Here is a 22763-nt window from a genome sequence, read left to right on the forward strand (position 1 = left end):
TAATCACATTATAACTTTCTACACATTGTAGTTACTTCTCAGTACCAGTAAAATGAAAACTTTTGAGAACAAGGATTTTTGTCTTTTTCGTTCACTGCTATATCCGTAATACCTAAATCAAACACACCATCTGACCCACGGTGACCCTATTCAGGCTTTCCAAGACTAAATCTTTACAAGAGCCTCATCTTTCTCCCAAGGAGTGGCTGGGGGGTTTGAACAGCAGGCCTTGAAGTTACCCATGGGGCCATCAGAGCTCCTTATACCTAGGATCCCCTTTCCCAAACCCACTGCTATCAAATCAATTCTGACTCATAGTGACCCTACATAGGTTTTCAGAGACTGTAAAGCTTTAGGGGAGCAGCCAGCGCATGTTTCTCCTGCAGACAAGCTAGTGGGTTTGAACCACTGACCTGTGATTAACAGATCAATGTTTAACCTACAGAGCCACCAGGGTATCTTATACCTAGAACATACCCCTTGCCACTGAGTCCATGACAACTCATAGTGACCCTACAGGACTGGGTAGAACTGCTACTATGAGTTTCTAAGGCTGTAACTCTATGGAAGTAGAAAGCCCTGTTGTTCTCCCTCAGAGCTGCTGGTGGTTTCAAACTGTGGGCCTTACGGTTAGCAGCCCAAAGCACAACCACCATGCCACCAGGGATCCTATACCTAGAATAGCGCCCTACAAATGAATCGAGCTTTGAGCAGAGAATTGCCTTTGAGCAGAGAATCAGACTTACACTACCAAAAGATAACTCTCCGGGTAGGAATTGGGCAGAAGCAGAGAGACCAAGCTGGAAGTGACGTAGCAATCAAGGACCATAAAACAGGTTGCAGGCTATGGGCTGCATCAAACCAAACTCACTGCCACCGAGTGGATTTTGACTCATAGCAACTCTGTAAGTCAAGAGTAGACAAGACCTTGGGTTTCTGAGACTTTATGGGAGCAGACTTCTTCCCAAAGAGCGGTTAGTGGGATCGAACTGCTGATCTTATAGTCCAGCGCAGGACCCGCTAGAACTCCAGGACTCTTTCTGTACTGCACAACTCCTGTGGAATGTGCAAAAGTGCTCCCTGCATGTATAAAGGAGCCCTGGTAGCACAGGAGTTAAGCATTCAGCTGCAGCAGATTGAGAGGTCAGTGGTCTGAACCCACCAAGTACTCTGAGGGAGAAAGATGTGGCAGGTGGTTTCCACAAGGATCACAGTGTAAGACACAAAAAAAAATTTAAAATAAATTATCAAGTATTCATGAATGGGGGAGGGAGGGTGGGAGAGGGCGGAAAAAATGAGCTGATGCCAAGGGCTCAAGTAGAAAGAAAATGTTTTGAGGATGGCAAAATATGTACAAATGTGCCTGGAAAAAAAAATCCCTGCCTTGGGAAGCCTTATGGGGCAGTTCTCTGCTCTACTCAACTGGACAATGGCTCCGGTGGGTTAGGTTGGCTTTGGTGTGGGAGAGGTGTCAAAAGGTTGCCAGTGCAGGTGGAAGCTATGGAGGTGATGAGGTGCTCAGATTCCGGCTTTGTTTGGGAGGTAGAGGACACCACAATTTACCCACTGATTAAATTGGGGGTGGGGGTGGGCACAAAGGGAGTGGGAGAGAAGGAAGACTTTTCAAGATGTAAATAGTGACAGTCCAGCAGACAGATTAAGAAGCCATTCTGTTTAAAAAACAAACAAAAACACCCCACTGCCCTTGAAAATACCCGTTCAAAACGAGCACACACAGGAGCATCCTGATCCTCACCTGGCCCCTCCGAATCCTACCTCCAGCAGTATTTTGCTTATCTGCTCTTCTGCCATTTATTACACTCTTATTCTCAGTGCTGTGCTCATGCTACACCAAATCTGTGTTCCACACCTGACAAGCCCCACCTGCTCAAATAACACCTCCACCAAGATGTCTTTCCAAGTCCCCGAGGTCAAAAACCAATCTCTCAGTCAGATTTGCATTTCGCACATTCCATTTGAGCCTCTACAATAGCACTTGGGTCAGAGAGGTGGTAGTAAAGGTATTCCTAAATATTCACAGCCATCTCGGCTGTGAGCGCCCCAAAAGACAAGAACCTACGTGTTGAAATCATTCACTTCAGGCTCTTCCAAAATGCGTGCTCCGGTGCCCGACAGGAAGCAGCCGCTCTATAAATGCGTATTGAGGGAATGCAAAAGCTACACAAAATTCAAAGGTCAGTCTCATCTCGCCCGCCAGGTAGACGCGTCCCGCCGGAAAGAAGGGCATTTGTTGCGTCACAGAGGATGCGGGCAGCAGCTCTGGTAATTAAATGCGTGGCCCTGCAACCTCTCAAAGCGGTGACGGGGAGCTAGACCGTAACTGCATCAGCTGACCAAGGGCAGGCCTTGAGGGAGGGCTGGCAGCAAAAGCGCAGAACCCACGCCCTGCGCACCGCCAAGCCCACCACTCGCCCGGCACCGCCCCGAGGCGGCCGCGGGCACGACGCGCCCCGAGGTGTGCGAAGGGTCTGGCCCCACCGCCGGGCCCAGGTCGACTCAACGTCGGGCAAGCTCCGGCGTGCAGGCAGAGCACGCCGACGCCCGGGATGCGCAGGCGCCTTGCCCACTGCTCGCCTGGCCCGGCCCCGCCCAGCCGGCGGCGCAGTCAATCATAGAGCAGCAGCTCCATCCCGCCGTCGGGAGGGCGCGGAGCGGAGGAGGCTCGGCCCAGCCCGCGCTCCTACTGGCTGAGGCGGCGTCGCCCACACAAAGCCCCACTGTCGGCTCACCGGCCCGCAGCAGAGGCCCTGGTCTTTCTGGGCCCGCACCCGCCACCAGCCCAGCATCCCCAGGCTGTCCCTGCGGCGCGTCCACCCTCTTCTGTCCCCTTTCCCCCCCGGCCCCGCGGTCCGTCCGAGCCCTGCGCAGCCGCCGGGTGCGCACGCAGCTGGACCAAGGGTCTGAGCGTCCAGCATCCTGCCCCAGAGCGCAGCGGCAGAAAGGGTGCCTCCAAGGCCCCGAGGAGGGCCCAGCAGGATGGGGGGGATGCGGTCGAGAAGGACGCCTGGCTTTCATGTTGGCACGACCTCCGATTACCGCGTGACCTTGGGCCGGTGCCTTCCCTCCCTCCGCGGGGCTTGAGTCCCCTTCAGTAAAACGCCGCGGCAGGAGGGCCGGGAGGTTTCCCACCTGAGAACCGCGTGTTCTACCTTTAGGGGCCTCCTCCTGCCAAGCCCATTATCCCGAACAGGAAACACCAGGCCTGGCTCCCGAGGGGCCGGGAGGATGGCGGGCGAGCATCGCCGGGAGGGGAGACGAGCCTGGGCGAGAAAGGCGTCCATCTGCCCTCGGTCTCTCCCGGCTCGGCGGCCGCGGCGGCGATACCCTCCTCCCCTACCGCGGAGCCGCACCAAACCGCGCTGAGCGCCGCCACGTCCGCCACGACCGAGCTGCGCCCCCTCCTCTTACCTAAACCGGAGGCGGGGCCGCGGGCCTGGGTCTCTCGCCCGGACGGGAGCGGCTCCTGGCCTGGAGACAGCGCGCGCGCGCCGCTCTGCCGAGGCCCCGGTGCGGGTTCCCACGCGGCTGCTGCGGCCGGTGCTCAGGGATGCGCAGACACCTTGGCTAGGCGCGGGGCGGAGCCGGCGCCCGGCGCCGGGGCGGAGAGAGCGCTCGTGCTTCCTCTCCTGCCCTGGCGCCCGGGGCTGGGCCGCCTTCGAAGGAGGGGTCCTTCGCAGAAGGGGTCCCCGGAAGCACTAGGCGCCACCTCGGAACTGCCCCGTCGGTCCGGGCTCCGGTCTCTACCGACCCAGGTCCTGGGCCCGCAGGCTGCGGGCGGGGAGGAGAAGGTGCTCCAGGAAGTGAGGAGGAGGAGGGGAGCCTCCTTCCTAGTCCTGTGTGATTGCCACCGTTGAGCTCCTCGGGGGGTGGTCTTCCGTTAGATTTTGTTTTTGAGAAAATGAAAGATTTTAGAGGGGTTTCTTTTCTTCTTTGTCCAGAAAAGTCTTTTAAGGCTAGTTGGACATCCTAACTCTCCGGAGTTTGAAGAATAGGACGACAGAGGCCAATGGTTTCAGGAGAAGAAACAGACGACGGAGAGAATGGAAACCTCGCGGGGAATGGGTGGCAGAGCCAAGTGTAAGGCAAATTAGGTAAGAAGGAGAGGGCAGTAAGTGTCCGGCGGAGCTTGAAAAGTAAATAAAATAAACTTGTCAGCTCCGCGCCAGGAGCTTCGGGACGGTTGCGGCTGGGTCCTCAGCTCTGGCACTGTGTCTTTTCGGTGTCTGTGAGGGACGAGTCTTGAAGAGCAGGAAAATCAGGAAGGGAGGGTACCCACTTCAGTCACACTCAAGTCCTTGCTGCGGTGCTGTACTTCAGAAAAGACGCCATGGGACGGCATGACAATGAATCACTATGCTGAGTCACCAGGTTACACCTAGAGGGTTATTCATTGCTGGCAAAGCAAACAATAAATTAAGGAAGAATTCGTCGTTCCTGACTTTGGACTCATAATGAGATGGAAACACAATTCTATTTGTGGAAGACACGGAAACATTTGACCTGTTTGAGATTCTAACAGCGGCTGGTTGAGACTGGCCTCACATCTGCCCTCCCGACCGTTTAACTCCAGGTTTTCGTTGACAACTAGCTGCTCGTAGATGTAAACTGGTCACCTCTTTGCCTCAGCTACACCTGTCATCTTCCTTCGTCTGAGATTCTGTGACCAGGCAGCATCTGACCCCTGCAGGAACTTATTGCCTGTCCCGGCATAGACCCGGCAGTGCAAAGGAATGTACAACTCACAGGGCAGTTTTTGGAAAAAGCCAGATAGCCGCTGATGGGAAAATTTTTCATTTTTCTGGTGGACACTTTGAGGAGCATTTTATACAGCTCCCAGAATAGTTACCATCAAGTGATGCTATTAAAAAAAAAAGTACCACCATTGGCTGGCTGCTTTAATAAACAAACATAACCTCTCAGATTCAGAAGCCAAGAGTCCAAATCCAGAGTGCCAGCTCCAGAGGAAGACTCCATCAGACCCTTGTCTCAATCTCCTGGGTCTATAAGGTTGCCAGCATAGGGAGTCCAGGTCTGAAAGATGCACTCTACCCCTGGTTCTTCTTTGGTGATACTGAGGCCCCTCTTCTCTGGCCACTTGTCTCTCCTTTTGCCTCTTGTAAGATAACAGGAGCTTCAGGCCACCCCAGGAAACTCCCTTTACATCAGGGCAGGGCTGTGACTTCACGCCTTTACAGACTGACCAATTCAGATGGCTTCACAGAGATGATTGCGTCATTACGTAGCTGTCAGACCACTCATATCTTGGGGGCCACGAGCCACGGCGGCGACTCTCACTCACTCAGCTCAGTGCACACTTGGAAGACCTTCTCTTTCCTTCTCTGAGCCTGCCCAGCCCTCCACTCCTACTCTTGGAACTTTCAAAAGAGCAACTCAAGTTCTTGCTCAGTTCCTCTTGCGGGGAACTCAGGCTAAGTCAATGGCTAACCCCAAAGAAGGCCTGTCAGACCACCTTCAGGCCGCATTCCCCAGCCAGACTCTTTCCAAACCTCCTGACTAGGAGGGTTTTGCTTATTTTCATTCCTTTGAGGGTAAAAAAAAAAAAGCCCAAGCTCATTGCCAAGGAATCAATTTCAACTCATGGCAACCCTATAGAGCAGGGTAGAACTTTGCCTGTGGGCTTGTGAGGCAGTAACTTCACAGGAGCAGAAGGTTTTGTCTTTCTCCTGAGGCTCAGGCTGGTGGTTTTGAACTGCTGACCTTGCAGTTAGCAGCCCTACTCAACCACTACACCACCAGGGCTCCTTTATTGGAGGGTTCGCTCCTGTGATTTCCCAGTTGCCCTTCCTTCTAGGACATCACTAATAAGCTCCGAAAGATTACCAGAAACCCTCAGAAGAAAGGGCTAGTTGAATGGTTGAGCCCAGGTGAGAATCCAACGGTCAGTCTCAGCCGCACCTTAAACCTTGCTCCTCCTAAGTCCCAACTCCTAAATTTGGAACTAGAGAAACTCAGGTGGCCAGGGACTAAACACATGAAACAGAGACAGGTCATTTCCAACACAGTCTGTCCCTTGCCCAAACCAATGCAGCTCCTTTCTGTTTGGATACTAGGTCTTAGCCTAGACCCCTCCGCACCAAGTACATCTCACTTTGTTTCAGTACCAGGTGAGTGCTAGGCTTAGCAGAGAAATTGCAACACCTGGGGAACCATCAGGAGCCCTGGTGGCACACTGGTTATGCATCAGGCTGCTAGCCTCAAGTGAGCAGTTTGAAACCACCAGCTGCTCCTTGGGAGAAAGATGGGGCTTTACACTCCCAAGTAACAGTCTCAGAAACCCACGGGTGCAGTTTCTATCCTGTCTTGTGAGGGCGCTATGAGCCAGCATCAATGGTGAGGTTGGGTTTTGGTTTTGGTTTGGGACATTCTAAGTGTAAATTAGTGAAGGAAGGAGCTTTCTGGATTGCTGTAGCTTGGAGTGGGTTGGGGGAAAGTGGAGGGACAGCTATTTTTTTTATTTCCCATGGTTGTTTTACTACTTCCGTCTTTAAAGATCCCAATTACCTTTAGTTTAGGAGTAAAACAGCATTTCATTCCTGCCTTCAAAGCAGGAATGAGACGTGTACAGTGAAATGAATCAGAAGTCCCCTGATACTTCTCAGAGAGGGACATAGAATTGTACTGTGTGTTTTAGCAGGGCTTCAGAACAGGCTTTTTACAAGAGTCCTGGAAGATTCTCAGGCAAAATGAAGCATCAGGACTTTTGCTCTTAACTATGCACCTGCTCCTAACTGCCTCCTCTCTCACAGGCTTCTGGAACCCCACTTGGGCTGGTCCTCTTTCTGGACACAGCCTGTCCCCTGCCCTACTCTATCTCTGAATGTCCCTGCTCTTCGCTGCCTGTAGGCTTAAGTGCTGAATGCCAAGTGCAGGTTAAATTCTGCCCTTACCCCTGGTGGTGTACTGGTTACCAGTTGGGGGCTACTAGCTCCTTGTGAGAAAGACGGGCCTTTCCAATCCCATGAAGACTTACAGTCTCAGAAATGTACAGGGGCCTGTACAAGTCCTGTCCTATAGGATCACTATGAGTTGGTATAGGTGATGGCAGCGAGTTTGTTTTTTGTTGTGTTTTGCCTCCGAAGAGCCCAGATGTACCATGACCTTTGTAGTGGGTCCTGTGGGGTTGGGGAGGGGCAGGAGGACAGAACAATACCATCAACTTCTACTCCAAAGCCCACAAGTCTTCTGTTTGTTTGGATGTAGTGGATTTTTTTTCTTTTATTTACTTATTTTGGTTTTTCATTTTTGCTAGAAATCTGCAGAATTGTCCAAGTGGTAAGTAGCTTTTCTGAGTAATTGACAGTGAGAGAAAAAGAAAAAAAAATCCAAGATTATACTGTGCTGCTTCTAAGACAAAAGTAGGGCTCTCAGAATTTAGAATAGTACAAAGAGCCTCTGACAGTGGATTCTGCAGAGGCCAAAATACTGAATTCTGAAGGTGAAAGAAACCCAGAGGCCCAACCTCTTCCCAGCATCAAAGGAACAATTGGCAGAAGGGGTTGGACCCTAAAGGGAGAAGAGGGACTAGTGGTGTGTGGGGGGGGAGGGCATGCTAGTTTGAAAATATAAACCACGTTATTTGGAGGTAATTAGGATTTTTGAAGACGGAAGTAGTAAAACGGCTGTGGAAAATTAAAAATAGCTGTGTCTGTGCTTCCTCCACCCCAAGCTACAGCAATCCATAAAGCACCTGCCTTTACTCATTTAACTCTCATCCACGACTCCTTATCCTTTCCTGGGCATTGTGCTGTGCTCTTGGAATGCAATGATGAACCAGACAGGGGAAGCCTGCCTTTCAGAATACACTTTAGTCATGAGTGCTATGTGCCACACACTGTGCTGAATGTCTTGTTTGCATTATTTCACCTATCCTTTGCAGCCCCCCTACAAGTAACCTAAGATTATCCCCAGTTCACAAATTTCCAAACAATAGTTAATATGTTGTTATAAACCGTTTTTAAAATATTGGCTCATTAACAGATCAGCAATGAGAGCAACAACAAAACCATGGAGGAGCCCCCAAAATAGACTTCAGGAAGTCTGGAAATCCCCAGGACTGACTGGTGGGGAGATAGTCATAGAGGTTAGTGGACTGTCAGAGTAAACCAGCCTCTGATAACTGCAGAGTCCATAGGTGCAATTGTGCGATAACATATAAAGATTATAGTAAAGTCATAGAGAATAGGAGGGAGAGGAGAGGGAGTAAAATAAAGGAATCAGACACATTTTGTGGTAGCATGCTCACCTCAGCCCCTTTTAGTGGTCCACGTAGAGGTGGGAGAAGAGAGAAGAAGAGAACTAGTAAATTTCTACTCAAAGCTTATATACACTTAGGGGGCATGCAAGCCCCCCTGATTACATCATAACAGGAAGGGGTTGAACCATAGATAGTACAGCAATGGGAGGGGGATGATCTAGGGGTGTACACGTAATAGGAATGGGATGGACTAGTGGTCCACATGTGACAAGATGGGCGGATCCTAGATTTAAGATGGCAGCCTAACTTTGGTCTTCCTTGAGTTGCCTTGACCTTGTCTCTGGGCTCTCCTTCAGAGAAATAATCCACTATCCTTATCAGCAGGGAATGAGCCCCACTTATGGTGGGACAGACGATAGGGTCTGATTGCCCTAGATGGCTGATGCCCTCAGGGAGATAAGCTCTAAGCAGCTTTCGTTGACCTCCAAGTGTACAGTCATTTACCAAGTGATGCAAGCAGTGTCACGTCTTAGGTTTGGCATATATTTGGGGAACAACCTGGGGAAAAACCTTTCTGTATCCCACAGTGGACAGACTTGGAATTATGTATGCTTTTTCTTTTCTTTAAAATAAATCATTTTATTGGGGGCTTGTACAGCTCATCACCATCCATCCATCCATTGTGTCAAGCACATTTGTTTTTTGCCATCATCATTCTCAAAACATTTTCTTTCTACTTGAGCCCTTGGTATCAGCTCCTCATTTTTCCCCCCTCTCCCCTACCCTCCCTCTCTCAGGAACCCTTGATAATTTATAAATTACTATTTTTTCATATCTTAAACTGTCCGATGTCTCCCTTCACCCACTTTTCTATTGTCTGTCCCCAGGGAGGGGGTTATATGTAGATCCTTGTGATCGATTCCTCTTTCTCCCCCACCTTACCCTTACCCTCCTGGTATCACTACTGTCATTATTGGTCCTGAGGAGCTTATCTGTCCTGGATTCCCTGTGTTTCCAGCTCTTATCTGTACCAGTGTACATCCTCTGATCTAGCCGGATTTGTAAGGTAGAATTGGGATCATGGTAGCGTGTTGGTGGGGGGTTGTGAGGGTGGAGGAAGCATTAAAGAACTAGAGGAAAGTTGTATGTTTCATCGTTGTTATACTGCATCCTGACCGGCTAGTCTCCTCCCCACAACTCTTCTGTAAGGGGATGTCCAGTTGCCTACAGATGTGCTTTGGGCCTCCACTCTGCACTCCCCCTCATTCACAATGATATGATTTTTTGTTCTTTGATACCTGATCCTATCGACACCTCATGATCACACAGGCTGGTGTGCTTCTTTCATATGGGCTTTGTTGCTTCTGAGATAGATGGCCACTTGTTTATCTTCAAGCCTTTAAGACCCCAGGGGCTATATCTTTAGATAGCCGGGCACCATTAGCTTTCTTCACTACATTTGCTTATGCACCTGCTTTGTCTTCAGCGATCGTGTTGGAAAGTGAGCATCATAAAATGCCAGGTTAATAGAACAAAGTGGTCTTGCATTGAAGGAGTATTTGAATTGAGGCCCAATGTCCATCTGCTACCTTAATATTAGACCTATAAATATATGCACCTAGAGCTATTTCCATATGTATGCTTTATCGGTGTTTTTGCTTGTTTGTGTGTGCTAGTTTTTCTTTTGTTTTTTTCTCTTTTTATTCAATCTTTTGTTTTCTTTTTGTTTTGTCTGTTATTGGGTGTATTTTTTTTTTTTTTTTGCTTACCTATACAAAGAGAAAGCAACAGGACCATAGGTTCCAGAGGGACTTTGGGGAAGAGGCAGGGGAAAGGAGCAGTGAGCAAACAACACCATAGACAGGAAAAAAACTAGGGAATTAAAATCAACAACGAGGAAGATGAAGAGATCCCAGTGGTGTTGGAGCAACAGCATCTAGATGAGAAGAATTACTAAGAGGCAGAAGAAAGGCAAATATGATAGTGGGGCAGGAGGAAGGTAAAAGGAAACAGGAAGTATCTAGGAAACAAAGCTATGGATAGAGGTGTAAACATAGGTGTGCACTTACGTAAATATATTAATTCACAGAAATAGAGGTATTGGCCTATGTACATACATTTATATGACAACAATACATTGAGGAAGGGGATGAACTTTGGGTCTCTGCAAAGCCCTCCTTCAATGCAACAACACTTTGTTCTAACAACCTGGCATTCTGTGATGCTCAACTTCCCTACACAATAGCTGAAGACAAAATGGATGCATAAGCAAATGTGGTGAAGAAAGCTGATGATGCCCAGCTATCAAAAGATATAGTGTCTGGAGTCTTAAAGTCTTGGAGTGGCCATCTAGCAGAGAAGCAACAAGCCCCTTTAAAGGAACCCCACCAGGCTGTGTGATCATGAGGTGTCAATGGGATCAGAAGACTCAAAACAAAACAAAAACATATTGTTGAGAACAAGGGGGGTTGGTGCAGAGACCCAAACCCATCTGTAGACAATAGGACATCCCCTCACAAAAGGGTCACATGGAATGGATGAGTCAACCAGGGAAAATTATAGCACTGAAGAAACACACAATATTCCTGTGGTTCTTTGAGGTTTCCTTACCCCCCACTATCATGACCTCAGTCCTGCCTTTCAGTTCTGGCTAAACTGGAGCATGTGCACTGGTACAGATAAGAACTCACGACACATGGAATCCAGGTCAGATAAACCCCTCAGGAACAGAAATGAGAGTAGTGATACCAGGAGGGCAGGGGGAAGGTGTGGGGAGGAGGGGAGGGGGAACCGATCACAATGATCGATCCATAACACCCCACCTCCCAGGGGGATGAACAACAGAAACATGGGTGAAGGGATACAGCTGTCTGTGTAAGATATGAAAACAATAATAATTTATCATTTATCAAGGGGTGAGGAGGGAGGGAAAAAGAGGAGTTGATCCCAAGTGCTCAAGTAGAAAGTAAATGTTTAGAAAAGGATGATGGCAACATATGTACAACTATGCTTGATACAATTGATGTAGGGAATGTTATAAGAGCTGAAAGAGCCCCCAATAAAATGATTATATATAATATAAATAATTGATTATATAATAATATATATTATATAATATAAATAAATTGTTGTTAATATAATATAAGGGTATCATCATGTCCTTGTTCTGTTCATTTTTTCCGGGTACATATTGCTTTTAGTTCCTGCTTATTACCGGGAACAGAGCTTGCTATTTCAAAAGGGAAGTGAGTCGCGTAGCTGCTGCCCATCTAAAGGTTTAGTCTCGCCTCCCACAGTCCTCTCCTCAGCAGGCATGAAGAGTTCCTTCTCCTGAGAACCCTCTCCTTCGGCCTTTCTCACCTCAGACAGCGGAATGTAACCAAGCTCCCTTGGCGCTATCGGCTCACAGGATCTTCTTCAGGTGAAAGCAAGTCAGAAACACTGGGAAGCCTCTCAGTGCTCAGTCAACGGGGTGTGGGGTGTCATAGGCACCCCACGAGACACCATAGGGCTTATTGTACTATCTCCATGCCTGCCTTTAGCTGGGAAGAGAAATTCTCACACTCATGTGACAGGAGAAGCCAGCCAATGATAAAATACTATGTATTTGGTTCTTGTGTTTCCCATTGAAGAGGCAAAGTTCAGTTTCATAACTGTTTGTTTTAAGCTTAAAATGTCTGTGAGTTTGGCTGTCTAACAAGCATAGATGTCAAGGCTAGATGTCTCTGCTTGGGACACACCCCCAAAAATTATGTCAAAGGCCCAGCTCTGGTTAACGCTATCTTGAACCCGGTGTGCATGGGCACACATGTGCCTGCAAGTCGGCCTGAACAGAAGTGCCCCGGGCATGGGCCAGAATCAGGAACAGCGAGCGGTTTCAAGATGGTCAAGGGTTTGGGCCAGGGCCACCTGCGAGAAAGTGGGGCCAGAGCCACACCCATTGAATGACATAGAATTAGCACAGGAGGCACGACATTTGCCAGGACAAGTGCTTTGGGCCTTTGAGACTTTTTTCCCCCCAATCATTTTATTGGGGGCTCTTACGACATTCCATACATCATTTATATCAAGCATAGTTGTACATATGTTGCCATCATCATTTCCAAAACATTTTCTATTTGAGTCCTAGCTATAAGTTCCTTTTAGTTCTTTTTACCCCTCTCCCCCACCTTCCCATCCTCGTGAGTCCTTGATCAATTACATACTGTTATTATTTCATATTTTACATTGTCCATTGTCTCTCTTCACCCAAATTTCTGTTATTCATCCCCTTGGGGATGAATATATCCAACCTTGTGATGGGTTCCCCCTTACCCCTGCGACTCTTTCTTTTCAATCATGAAACTCCACCTAACTTTTCCTTAAATTTCCCAAGGAGTTTAGTCGGTGGAGCTACACTTTCTAGTAGCAAAGGTAATTATTTGAACAAATGAATGCCAGACTCAAGCAACTGATGGCATCTCCTCTCACCGGGCACTGGGCACCCCTCGAGGGGAGCCCTTCTGCCTGCAGTAAAGGCAGCGCCGCACTCGACTCCTCGGGGAGCCGGGGGCTGCAGCCTGTACTAGGTGGGTTGGACTGAATGAACGAAATCGAGAATGAGAGCCATTCATCAGACTAGCTTTCTCCACAAGGGAGCCAGCAAAAGTAAACAGAAATTTCGCGTTAACCAGTAACCACCTAAAGCAGATGAAGAGGAGAGGAGCAGAAGCACAGGGCACCCTGCTCCTGGGGGAAGGAGTAGGACAAAGGGATGGGCTCCAGGAGGAAGGTCTCCAGCACACAGCCCCCAGTTAAAGAGGACCAGAAGGAAAACTGGGCCTGGAGGAGCAGCTACTGTTTGGGGAAAGCTGTGGCTGGGGGACCGTGACCGACAGACAGGGGTGCCCATGGGCCCCAACTTGCCTTGCTCTCTCCCACACCACAGCCAGCTTTCCTTCCCAACCACTGGCCCTGTTGACCAATACTGGCCCCAGCCCCACCCCCCACCAGTAGCTTAGGTCGACCCCCAAAGACTGTAGCTGCACAGAAGCAATTGGTTCTCAAAGATCTCTCTTCCTCTTTCAGACCTGTGTCAGCGGCTGGGCATGTTTGGCTTCTGAGGTTTCTGCTGACGCCTTCTGATTCTCATTCTCTCCTGGGTTTTCCCTCCCCAAAGCCTCCCTCCATTGTGTAAAGTCTGACTCCTAAAATCAATCGTTTCTTCCACTTGGAGTGACCTGCTTCGCTGACTGGACCCTGACATAACATTGATGGCATTGACCTCTTATCTCCATTCTCTATCACTCTCAGAGAGCAGGATCCAACTGAAGCAGAAGAAACTGGAGCAGAGGCCAGAGGGTTGGTGCCAAGGCAACCAGGGCTTTAGCACAACTTCCTTTACATCGTCTCCATCACCCTGACATCCCTGTGGTCACTGTTCTCCAGGTGCCCCCAACCAGGGAGGACGACAGACACATTGGCAGCGTCCTCTATACCCGGGAAGCTCGGCCAGCTGAGGTACTCCTATGTAAACATAGTAAACATAGGGGTTTGGGAAGATGAGAAAAGAACAATTCCTACAGGTTGGGGCCAGAGAGCCACCTTCGTGGAGGAGGGGCCTGACTGAAAGCTAGGGTTGAAAAGATGGGTGGGGTATTTCTCCTCCAATTTTTTATTTTGAAAATGTCCAACTTATACAGAAAAGATGAAAAAAGAGTATACTCATAGTAAACACTCTGTGGTAGTTGGATCATTTTATGTCAACTTGACGATGCATAAGAGCTTAGGGGTGGAATCCAACCTGTCAATCAAGTCTTATCCTGATGCTGCCTCCTTATAAGGAGCACCTAGGAACTGTTCTCTCTCTCTCTCTCTCTCTCTCTCTCTCTCTGCCACTTTGCCTCCCTGCCTGCTGAGGCTCTGCCACCAACCCTGAGAGCTGCTGCAGCTCTGACATGTTTCTACTCCTACTGGGTGCACACAACTCTTCACCCATTGCCCTCTGCACCCATTGGCCTGCACCCATTCTGCATCACTGCCTGTGGCTAGGTGAGTCTGAAGAGGGTCTTATGGACTTGAGTTGGACTGGGCTGGAATGCTTTCTTGATATATAATTATTTCTTGATACAAAGCTCTATCATATATATAAGCTTGATATAAAGCTCTATCTTATAGATATAATTATTTATTGATATAAAGCTCTATCTATCTATCTATATATATATCTTTTATATATAGATGAGTGTCACTGGATTTGTTTCTTTAGTCAATCCAGCCTAACACTCCAAGGAATATTTGCAACATCTAGCCATGTAGCCATAATTTAGAATCATCAATAATTAATTCTTTGCCATATTTATTTAACCTCTATGTGCACATATACATATGAACACATTTTACTGAATTGTGTGAAAGTACCCTGAAGACATTATAACACATAACTCCCTAGTATTTCAGCAGGTAGCTCAAAACAAGACAATTCTCCTTAAAAAAAAAAGATCTTCTTGTCACATTTGAGAAATTTAATATTGATAACAATATTATCTAATTAATTTGTTCTCAGATTTCCCTTATAGTCCCAGTGTTCCTTATCGTTTCCCCTCTTCAATCAAGATTTCATGGCTCGTGACTTGTGTTTGGAAATTAGGTTTCTTTAGGCTCCTGTCATTTCCAAAAGTACTCTGCCTTTTGGGAGATAGAAGGAGGTCCTTCATGAACTGGCAGTTTGATGAATCCAGGCCAGTTGTTTGGTAAACTGTCCCCTAGTCTGGATTTGTCTGATTGTTTTCTCGTGATTGGATCCAGGGTAAGCATTTCTGGTAGGACTATGATCTGGGTAAAGTTTAGGGAGAATTTGGAGAGACTGAGATGGGCTGGGGCACACCAGACACAGGAAACAAAGCTTCTGTCCCACCATGCCTGAGACCAGCGGTGGTCCTAGGAGTTCACTGGGGCTCGTGGGCAGCGGGAGTAAGTGGCTGGAGATGAGCATGGACCAGGGAAGCTGGATCTCTAGTCGTCGGCATTTGTTTAGAGGACGTGGAAGTCACAGTTTCTGGCGTCATAGTCAAACTCACTACCATTAAGTCAATACCGACTCATAGGGACGCCCTCAGACAGGGTAGAACTGCCCCTGTGAGTTCAGAGACTGTAACGCTTTAACAAGACTAGAAAGGCCCGTCTTTCTCCAGAGGTGTGGCTGGCCCTTTCAAACTGCTGACCTTGCCATTAGCAGCCCAATGAGTAACCACCATACCACCAGGGCTCCATGGGGTCACACTAACATTTTATAAAAGAGCCGAGAAGACCAAAAGGCCCTCTAGATACAAACCAGGAGTCTTGCCTGGCAGAGTTCCCGGAAGAGAGATTTTGAGCAATAAGCCTTCTCCAAGCATTCTCCAGTTGATAATATATTATTTTTAAAAGAGAGTCAAATAAACCCATGACTGTCAAGTGGATTCCAACTCATAGTGATCCCACTGGATGGAGCAGAATTGCCCCCTAGGGTTTCCGAGGCTGGACTCTTGGTGGAAGCAGACTGCCACGTCTTTGTCTCATAGAGACCCTGCTTGGCTTCAAACCTCTAACTTCTTGTTTAGCTGAGTGTGTGAGCTCAAGGCCACCACGGCTCCTTCTCAATCACGTGAGCTCACTGCCATCAAGTCGATTCTGACTCAGGACAGGATAGAACTGCCCCTGTGAGTTTCCAAGACAATAACTCTACAGGAGGAGAGAGCCTCATCTTCCCGCCTCAGATTGCTTGGTGGTTTAGAACTGCTGACCTTATGGTTAGCAGCCCAATGTGTCCCTGAGGTGTAGCAGCCACCCCAGCAACATGTTCTCCTGTAAGAGGCCCCAGCCAGTGGGACTTCTTGGGTTGTCATGGTGTAATGCTGTCCCAGGCCAGAGACTACACAGGGCGGGTTCGGCTCCCTAGAACCTCTCCTTGCTGCTTCCTCCCTGACCACCTACCAGGTTCTTAACTACCTAGAAGAAAAGGCAGAACCAACGATGTGAAAAGAACTTAGCCAGAGCAGGCCTGATGTATGCTGGCTTTAAGGTCATCCTTACAGGCTTTTCCTTGGATGGCTGCTCATTTTCCTGTGTGGAGTGAGGCGGTGGCAGTCACACAGAGGGGATGAAACCTGGCCTTTTCAGTAGGCTGTGTTCTGACAAGCAGAAGCTGGCTCAGAGGTGGGCCCACAACATTAAATCTAACCCCACTATAATTGAGAGGCTTAAGCTGGAAGACAGACCCAGCGTCATAGCCCAATGTGGAGTCAGCGAGGTGGCTTCCAGACTCAGCAATGGCCAGGCGAATAAGGCAAGAAAGACACGAAATTTTAATCAAAGAAAGAGGCATAACCATTATTACTGCAGACTGGGTCATTATTAACCTAAAGTAAGTTAGGGAAGTGGGCAGCAAAATCACTCGACGAATAATGGGTTTTAGTAAGTTGGTTGAATATAAGACACCGATGGTAGCTAGATTTTAGGTCAACCTCACCTGTGTGATGTGTAGGGGTGGAGCCCAACCTACCAGTCAGGTAGATCACAGTTGGATGATGCCTCCTTGTGGATGTAGCATTTTCTATAAGTGAGACTGCAAGTTCCTTCTCCATCCTCTCTCTTGCCCTTGTGTCCATGCTGGGACTCGGTGTCTCCCCCCTACGGATGGCCCCATTCGGGCTGCCTGACCCTGAGAGCTGTTGTCGTCCTATGTTCCCACTGACCTTGGATCCATGTGACTCTGCACCCACCAGCCTGTGATCTCCCTGCGCCCTGTTTCATCTTTCTGTGTCATCAGTCTGGGGCTATGTGAGTCTGCAGTGGGCTCCAGCTAACATCAACCCTATGAACTTAAGCTAGACCAGGCTGGAATGTTTTCTTGATATAAAATTAATTCTTAGATAATGCTCTTTCTTATACCTATATGGGTATCATTGGTTTGGTTTCTGTAGACAACCCAGCCTAACACAACCCGTATCAGGAAAAATGGAAAGTGTGCTAGCTTGCTTTCTCTAGAGAAGCAAAACTGTGAGTCTATGTGTGTGTAGATAGAAAGAGATCATATCAAGAAATGGCTCACCCAGGTGTAAAAGTCCAAGTCCATGGGTCAGATGTAAGCTGGAGGCTTCTCTTGACTCATGAAGCTGCAGGGACTGAGGAGCATGAAGCAGGAAGACCTTAGGGTGGTGGATGCTGAGCTAAATGCATCCGAGCTGAATGAATCCAAAATGGGCCAAACGAATCCAAGGCCAGCAGTCCCCTGCTGGCTCCTCGGATCAGCAGGCGATATAACAGAAGGTCAGTGAGCCAGATGCAGGATCCAAACACGGCAACAGGAGTGAGCTAGCTTTTGCACATTGTCAGTCTAAGCTAAGTGCAGGACACACCCCAAATGAAACCTCCTGTGATCGTATCAAGACTGTGACCAGATTAAGGAGGTGGAATTCTACCCTATTTTCCACACAGCTGCCTGGCTGCTTCACACAAGATCCCATCATGGGCCACACTATGTTAGCTCCCATACCATGGGAGAATCCTGGCCCCCTAAGGTGACACAAAGCCTAATTATGACAGAAAGCTTTACCACTTAGAAAATAGAATGGGGAAAAATAACAATGATTAACAATGGCATTAAAAACTATACCATAACCCCAGACAATTAGAAAACACAACGTTTTTTATAAAGAAAAGTCTTATATCGTTACTGACAGATATGAAAGATGGACTGAAAAAAGGAGGCATCATATTCTGAGATGGGAAGTTGACATTATGAAAAGATGGATTTCTCCCGTATGTGCCTACAACTCAATGCAGTTTGAGGGGAGAGGAGAAACTTGGTCAGTTGATGAAGCAAAATATGCAAAATTAAGCAGGATAATTTTTTAAAAATGATTCTGGTGCATGAATAAGGAAAAAGCCATTTAATCGAGAAAATTGGCAGTCTAGAAAGAGAACCACAAATAAATAGAAATTTAATATACAGTAGGAGTGGCTATGCTAATCAAAGAAGAAAAGATGAATTTTCAAGTGTGAGTCGTTGTCTGTTTATGTACCACAAACCTGCTCAGTCCCTTCCAGCACAGCACTCTGACAGGCTGCGCTAGAAACCCCACAGAGGGCTGCCATCTCCATGGAGACCGACTGCCTGCCCTCGCCCCCACTTGCAGAATTTCTGTTGTAGTAGCACCAGACAACTAGGACAGATACACGAAACAGATAACCTCCCAAACCAGATGACAGATAAAAGCCATTGCCAAGCAGGTCAATCTGACTCACAGGGCCCCTCTAGGACAGAGTAGAACCATGGAGTGTTCAAGGCTGGAATCTCTATGGAAGCAGATCGGTCCGACAGAGCAGCTGCTAAGTTCAAATCACGGTGGGTTGGTTTTTTTTTGGTTGGTAGCTGAGCACTTAATCATTGTGCCACCAGGGCATCTTATATAACAGTTAAAGAACTAAAAACCCCAAGCATAGTACATACTTCTACAGACAGCTTTTAATTTATATATTTTTAGTTTTATTTATTTAATTTTTTTACATATAGCTTTTTAAAAGATAAAAGATCTAATTTTTAATTGTAAAAACAAACATGGGCAGATAAAGCAAGCCCCCAAATGGCTCCTCAACATAAGAAGCGTGCTCCAGCCTGACTCTTGAAGCACAATTAACAAAGTGCCAATGGGCAATAAATACAATGTTGCCCGTCAGGTTAGTGGAGATTAGAAAGACTGTAACAGAATGAGGAGACCGTGCCTTCACAGTCGAAGTGGAAAAGGCAGCTTTTGTGACGATTTGGCAAGATGTAGAATACCCACTGACTCAGCAGTTCCAGTCATGGGTCCAGCCTTCCAAAATGCCAGCATGCTTGCACAAGGATGTATGCACATGGACATTCAAGGCAACAGGATTTGTAACAATAATAGTCTTGGGCATCACCTGATAATGGAATGTTCCAGTCAGTATGGCCCACCTAGATCCACAGTGCGCTCTCCCGGTCCAGCAGCTCTTCTGGTTCTCCTCCGGCCCCGCGCGCTGGCCTGCCACCACAGAGGGATTTGTGGTGCTTTCTTGGTCCACAGCAGGGCAATCAGTCCTGCCCTGTAATTTTTGGAGCAGTATAAAAATGAAAAATAGTGAACTCAGGAAGAAGCTTGGGCGGCCTCTCAGAGACCACAGTTTACACCGCTTGATCCAATAACCACAGCTGGCTGAGCCTTGGGATCTCTGGACAGCAACATGCCGCAGAAATGCCATGATGTGCACACAGAGACGCTGCCACTGCTTGCCCTGGCTCTAGTCATCTCCTGACCCACTTAAACCCCGCTCACCGGGGGCTCATGAAACACCCTGCTATTCACACTTAGGTTCAACTTCCCTTCTCACTGAAACCTGTTCAAGTGGGAATTCAGTTATTACAACCAAACACCTATAAACTAATAGGACACCCTCACCGTGGAACACTTCGGTGCCATGAACAAGACTGAATCACATGTATATAGAGATAAGGCACACTCTCCAGACTATATCATAATGTGAAAAACAATATGTGCAGAACAATATGTATATATATTATGATCCCATAATATTTTTAATGTTAAGAGACCTATTTATTTGCGTACGATACAAATATTACAAACTTTAATTGAATCATGGAACATGATTTTTGGCATAGCAGACACCAAACGCTCAACAATTATTATTTCTGAGACATAGAACAGTGGCAACAGAGGCAGAAATAAACTCTTGCTTTTTATTTTATTTTTGAATTGTTTGACTTACCTGCACCGTGTTAGTTTGTGTTAGTCTCTGGGTTGACTAGAGAAAGAAATCCAGAGACAAACGTGTATGAGAGAGCTTTATATTTGTATAAATATAATCAATTGTACATTAAGAGAACAGTCCAGATCAAGTCCATAAGTCCCATATTAGCCCATATGTCAATACTAGTCCATAAATTCCTCTTTAGACTCACGCAGCCGTGCAATAATGCTGAATGCAGGAAGATCACAGGCCAGTGGGTGGAAAGTCTTGTGGATCCAGTGGTGGTAAAAGCATCTCATCGCTGGCAGGGTCTCCACATGGCTTCTACAGCTCCCAGTGCTCTGGCTGCATCAGGGTAGCTCCATGTGGCTTGTCTCAGGAATGCCTTGCAGGGAGTGAGCTTGTGTTCTGCCTCCAGTGAGCTATTTATCTCCTGAGCGCCTCCAAATAAGGTCATCAAGCTGCGACCGGATTGACAGGCTAAACTCTACCCCTTCACTCCCAAATTGCAAATTGACAACAGATTATGTAACTACCACAACCATAGATTATGTAACTACCACATACACTAAGGATGGATTACCTTGTTATGTTTAATTACATTTTTTAAAAAATTAGGGGTCACTTTATATTTTCAGAAAAGTTATAGAGTTTCGGTGTACCCTTTGCCCAGTTTCGATTAACCCTATAATGTCTGAATTTTTTATTTCAGGGAAAAAAATTTTTTTTTGTTTTTATTCTTAACATTCATAGTTATCAATATATATAACAACCAAAATATATTTAAAAATATAAAATTTGCAATGTTTTAAAAATGTAACCAAATTGTCACATTCATCCATGAATTTATAATAAATGTTACAAAAACGTCGCACTTGGCATTATAGGGTTATTATCAACATCTTATACCTAGTTCCAGTTGAGTTGCTACTGCCCCATGAGGACCCTAGATGTCGCAGAGTGGAACTGCGCCCACAGGGTTTTCACAGCGATGACCTTTGAAAGTACATCACCAGGTCTAACCTCTGCCTGGGAGCCGAGATGGTTAGGGATCATGCCAACTAGCCACTCCTAGGGGAGGGAAGGGGCAGAGGCCAACCTATCCCTCTGGTCACAGCCTGATCACACCTCCCGGGGGGTGGGGGGTGGTGGGGGTGGTCTTTTGTATGAGAGAGAGACTGAGCAGAGTTGAATTCTTTGGGACCCCTTGTCTTCTGCCTGTGCCTGATCTTGCATCTATCTGGTTCCTCAGTCTCCTGCTGTTGCCTGTTAATCGTGGGTGTCATCCGTGGACCACAAAGGATGGATTCCTTCAGCCCATTTCAGATCCATATTCCCTCTCTATCCACTTGCCTGAGCCCCCACTCTTGCTGTGTTGTCATCTGCTTTCTGTTTGTCAACTTTCATGAGTCAGGAGAAGTCTAACCTCAACGGAACTGGACTTGCGTATTTCTACAACGGACATAAATCAGACGGAGCGCTCATTCCACATAAACACACACACATCAATGCCGATGCTTTTGCTTCTCTGAAGAACCCAACCTCACAGAGTCAGCAGCCCTCACTTAATCGTTTGTACCACCCATGAGTCAGAGTCAACTCCATTGCAATGGAGTGTGACCCCTTAGATCACCATGGCATAGTTGTCAAACTAAGACATGGGCACATAGCTATTCACGAAACCCCAGGCTTCACCCAGATGTCCGCATATTTTCCATTCGAGGATCCAAGCACGGAGAAACCAAAAGTGCCCACTGCTGTTGAGTCTGACTCATCGTGACCCTACATGACAAAGCCCAAAGCATTTCTAAGACTGTCGTCTTTCCCGAAGCAGATATTCAGCTAGCCTGGAGCCCTGCACCCCCAGCACCGGGGCTCCTCCGACCTAAGAAACCACACTGCCTTTCCTCGCCACGTCTCCTAGTCTCCTCTAGCCTGTGCTACTCTCGCAGGACAGGATCATATTACTTTCAAATTTAAAATGTATTTTTAATATTTAAGACTTCTTAGGGTCTGGGTGCTGTTTTACTTCTTTCTTTCCCCAACATTCATGTTATGGATCCTACAAATCTTTACTGAGCACCTATGATGGAGAGTTATGGGCACAGACTTAGGCCTAGAGATAGAGTAAAATCCCTGTCTCTGTGGCACACACATACATTCTATGGAGAGTTATGGGCACAGACTTAGGCCTAGAGATAGAGTAAAATCCCTGTCTCTGTGCCACACACATACATTCTATGGAGAGTTATGGGCACAGACTTAGGCCTAGAGATAGAGTAAAATCCCTGTCACCGTGGCACACACATACATTCTGGCCCAGTACCGGACACACAATAGGTCCATAGATCCAAGAGCGAAGGGGTGGAGCTAGAACTGGAGGTGGGGGTTGGGCAGAGCCCACGGGGTGACAGCTGGAAGGAACAGTGTGTGGTGCCATCCTGGCGTCGCGGGCCGGTGCCCGTGGCACTTATGGCAAGTGCCATCACATATTTGCCTGGAAAGCTGAATTTATCCAGAGAAGCCGAGCCAATTGGATAGCACACGGGGGATTATCACCAGCGGTTCCAAGTACGTAGGAAGGGGCTTCAAAAATTTGTGGGGAAAAACAAATAAAAAGATAATGGAAATTTCCATGAGCTTTTTGAGGCCCCTTCCTAAAGGCACTCAACAGATGATGTTACATAAATAAATGAGAGAACCACCATTAAGCAGATACAATGTCCCCTGCTCACGCCAACGCTAAAAAAAACTCTGCCAAGAACCTCCAAGTTAA

At 47.4% G+C, this 22763-nt stretch overlaps 1 protein-coding gene across 4 annotated transcripts in view; it reads right to left on the bottom strand.

Moving 5' to 3' along the window:
• Positions 1-11662, bottom strand: part of BDH1 (3-hydroxybutyrate dehydrogenase 1) — a 54636-nt gene extending 42974 nt beyond the window's left edge. Inside the window, exon 1 of one of the 4 annotated variants that reach the window (XM_045287583.1) lies at positions 11597-11662. Coding sequence is in view for 1 of the 4 variants with exons in the window: in XM_045287582.1 (XP_045143517.1) it covers positions 2081-2093 (13 nt within the window). In the remaining 3 variants the exon portion in view is untranslated. Of the gene's footprint in view, positions 1-2080; positions 2231-3170; positions 3214-3429; positions 3484-11596 lie in introns of those variants that run through there. The other 3 variants (XM_004712278.2, XM_045287585.1, XM_045287582.1) reach the window with 3 other exon arrangements.
• Positions 11663-22763: the final 11101 nt, after the last annotated feature.

This window comes from Echinops telfairi, unplaced genomic scaffold, assembly GCF_000313985.2.
Source record: "Echinops telfairi isolate 266 unplaced genomic scaffold, ASM31398v2 ScPeMD7_17;HRSCAF=63, whole genome shotgun sequence".
In the NCBI taxonomy this organism is placed as follows: domain Eukaryota; kingdom Metazoa; phylum Chordata; class Mammalia; order Afrosoricida; family Tenrecidae; genus Echinops; species Echinops telfairi.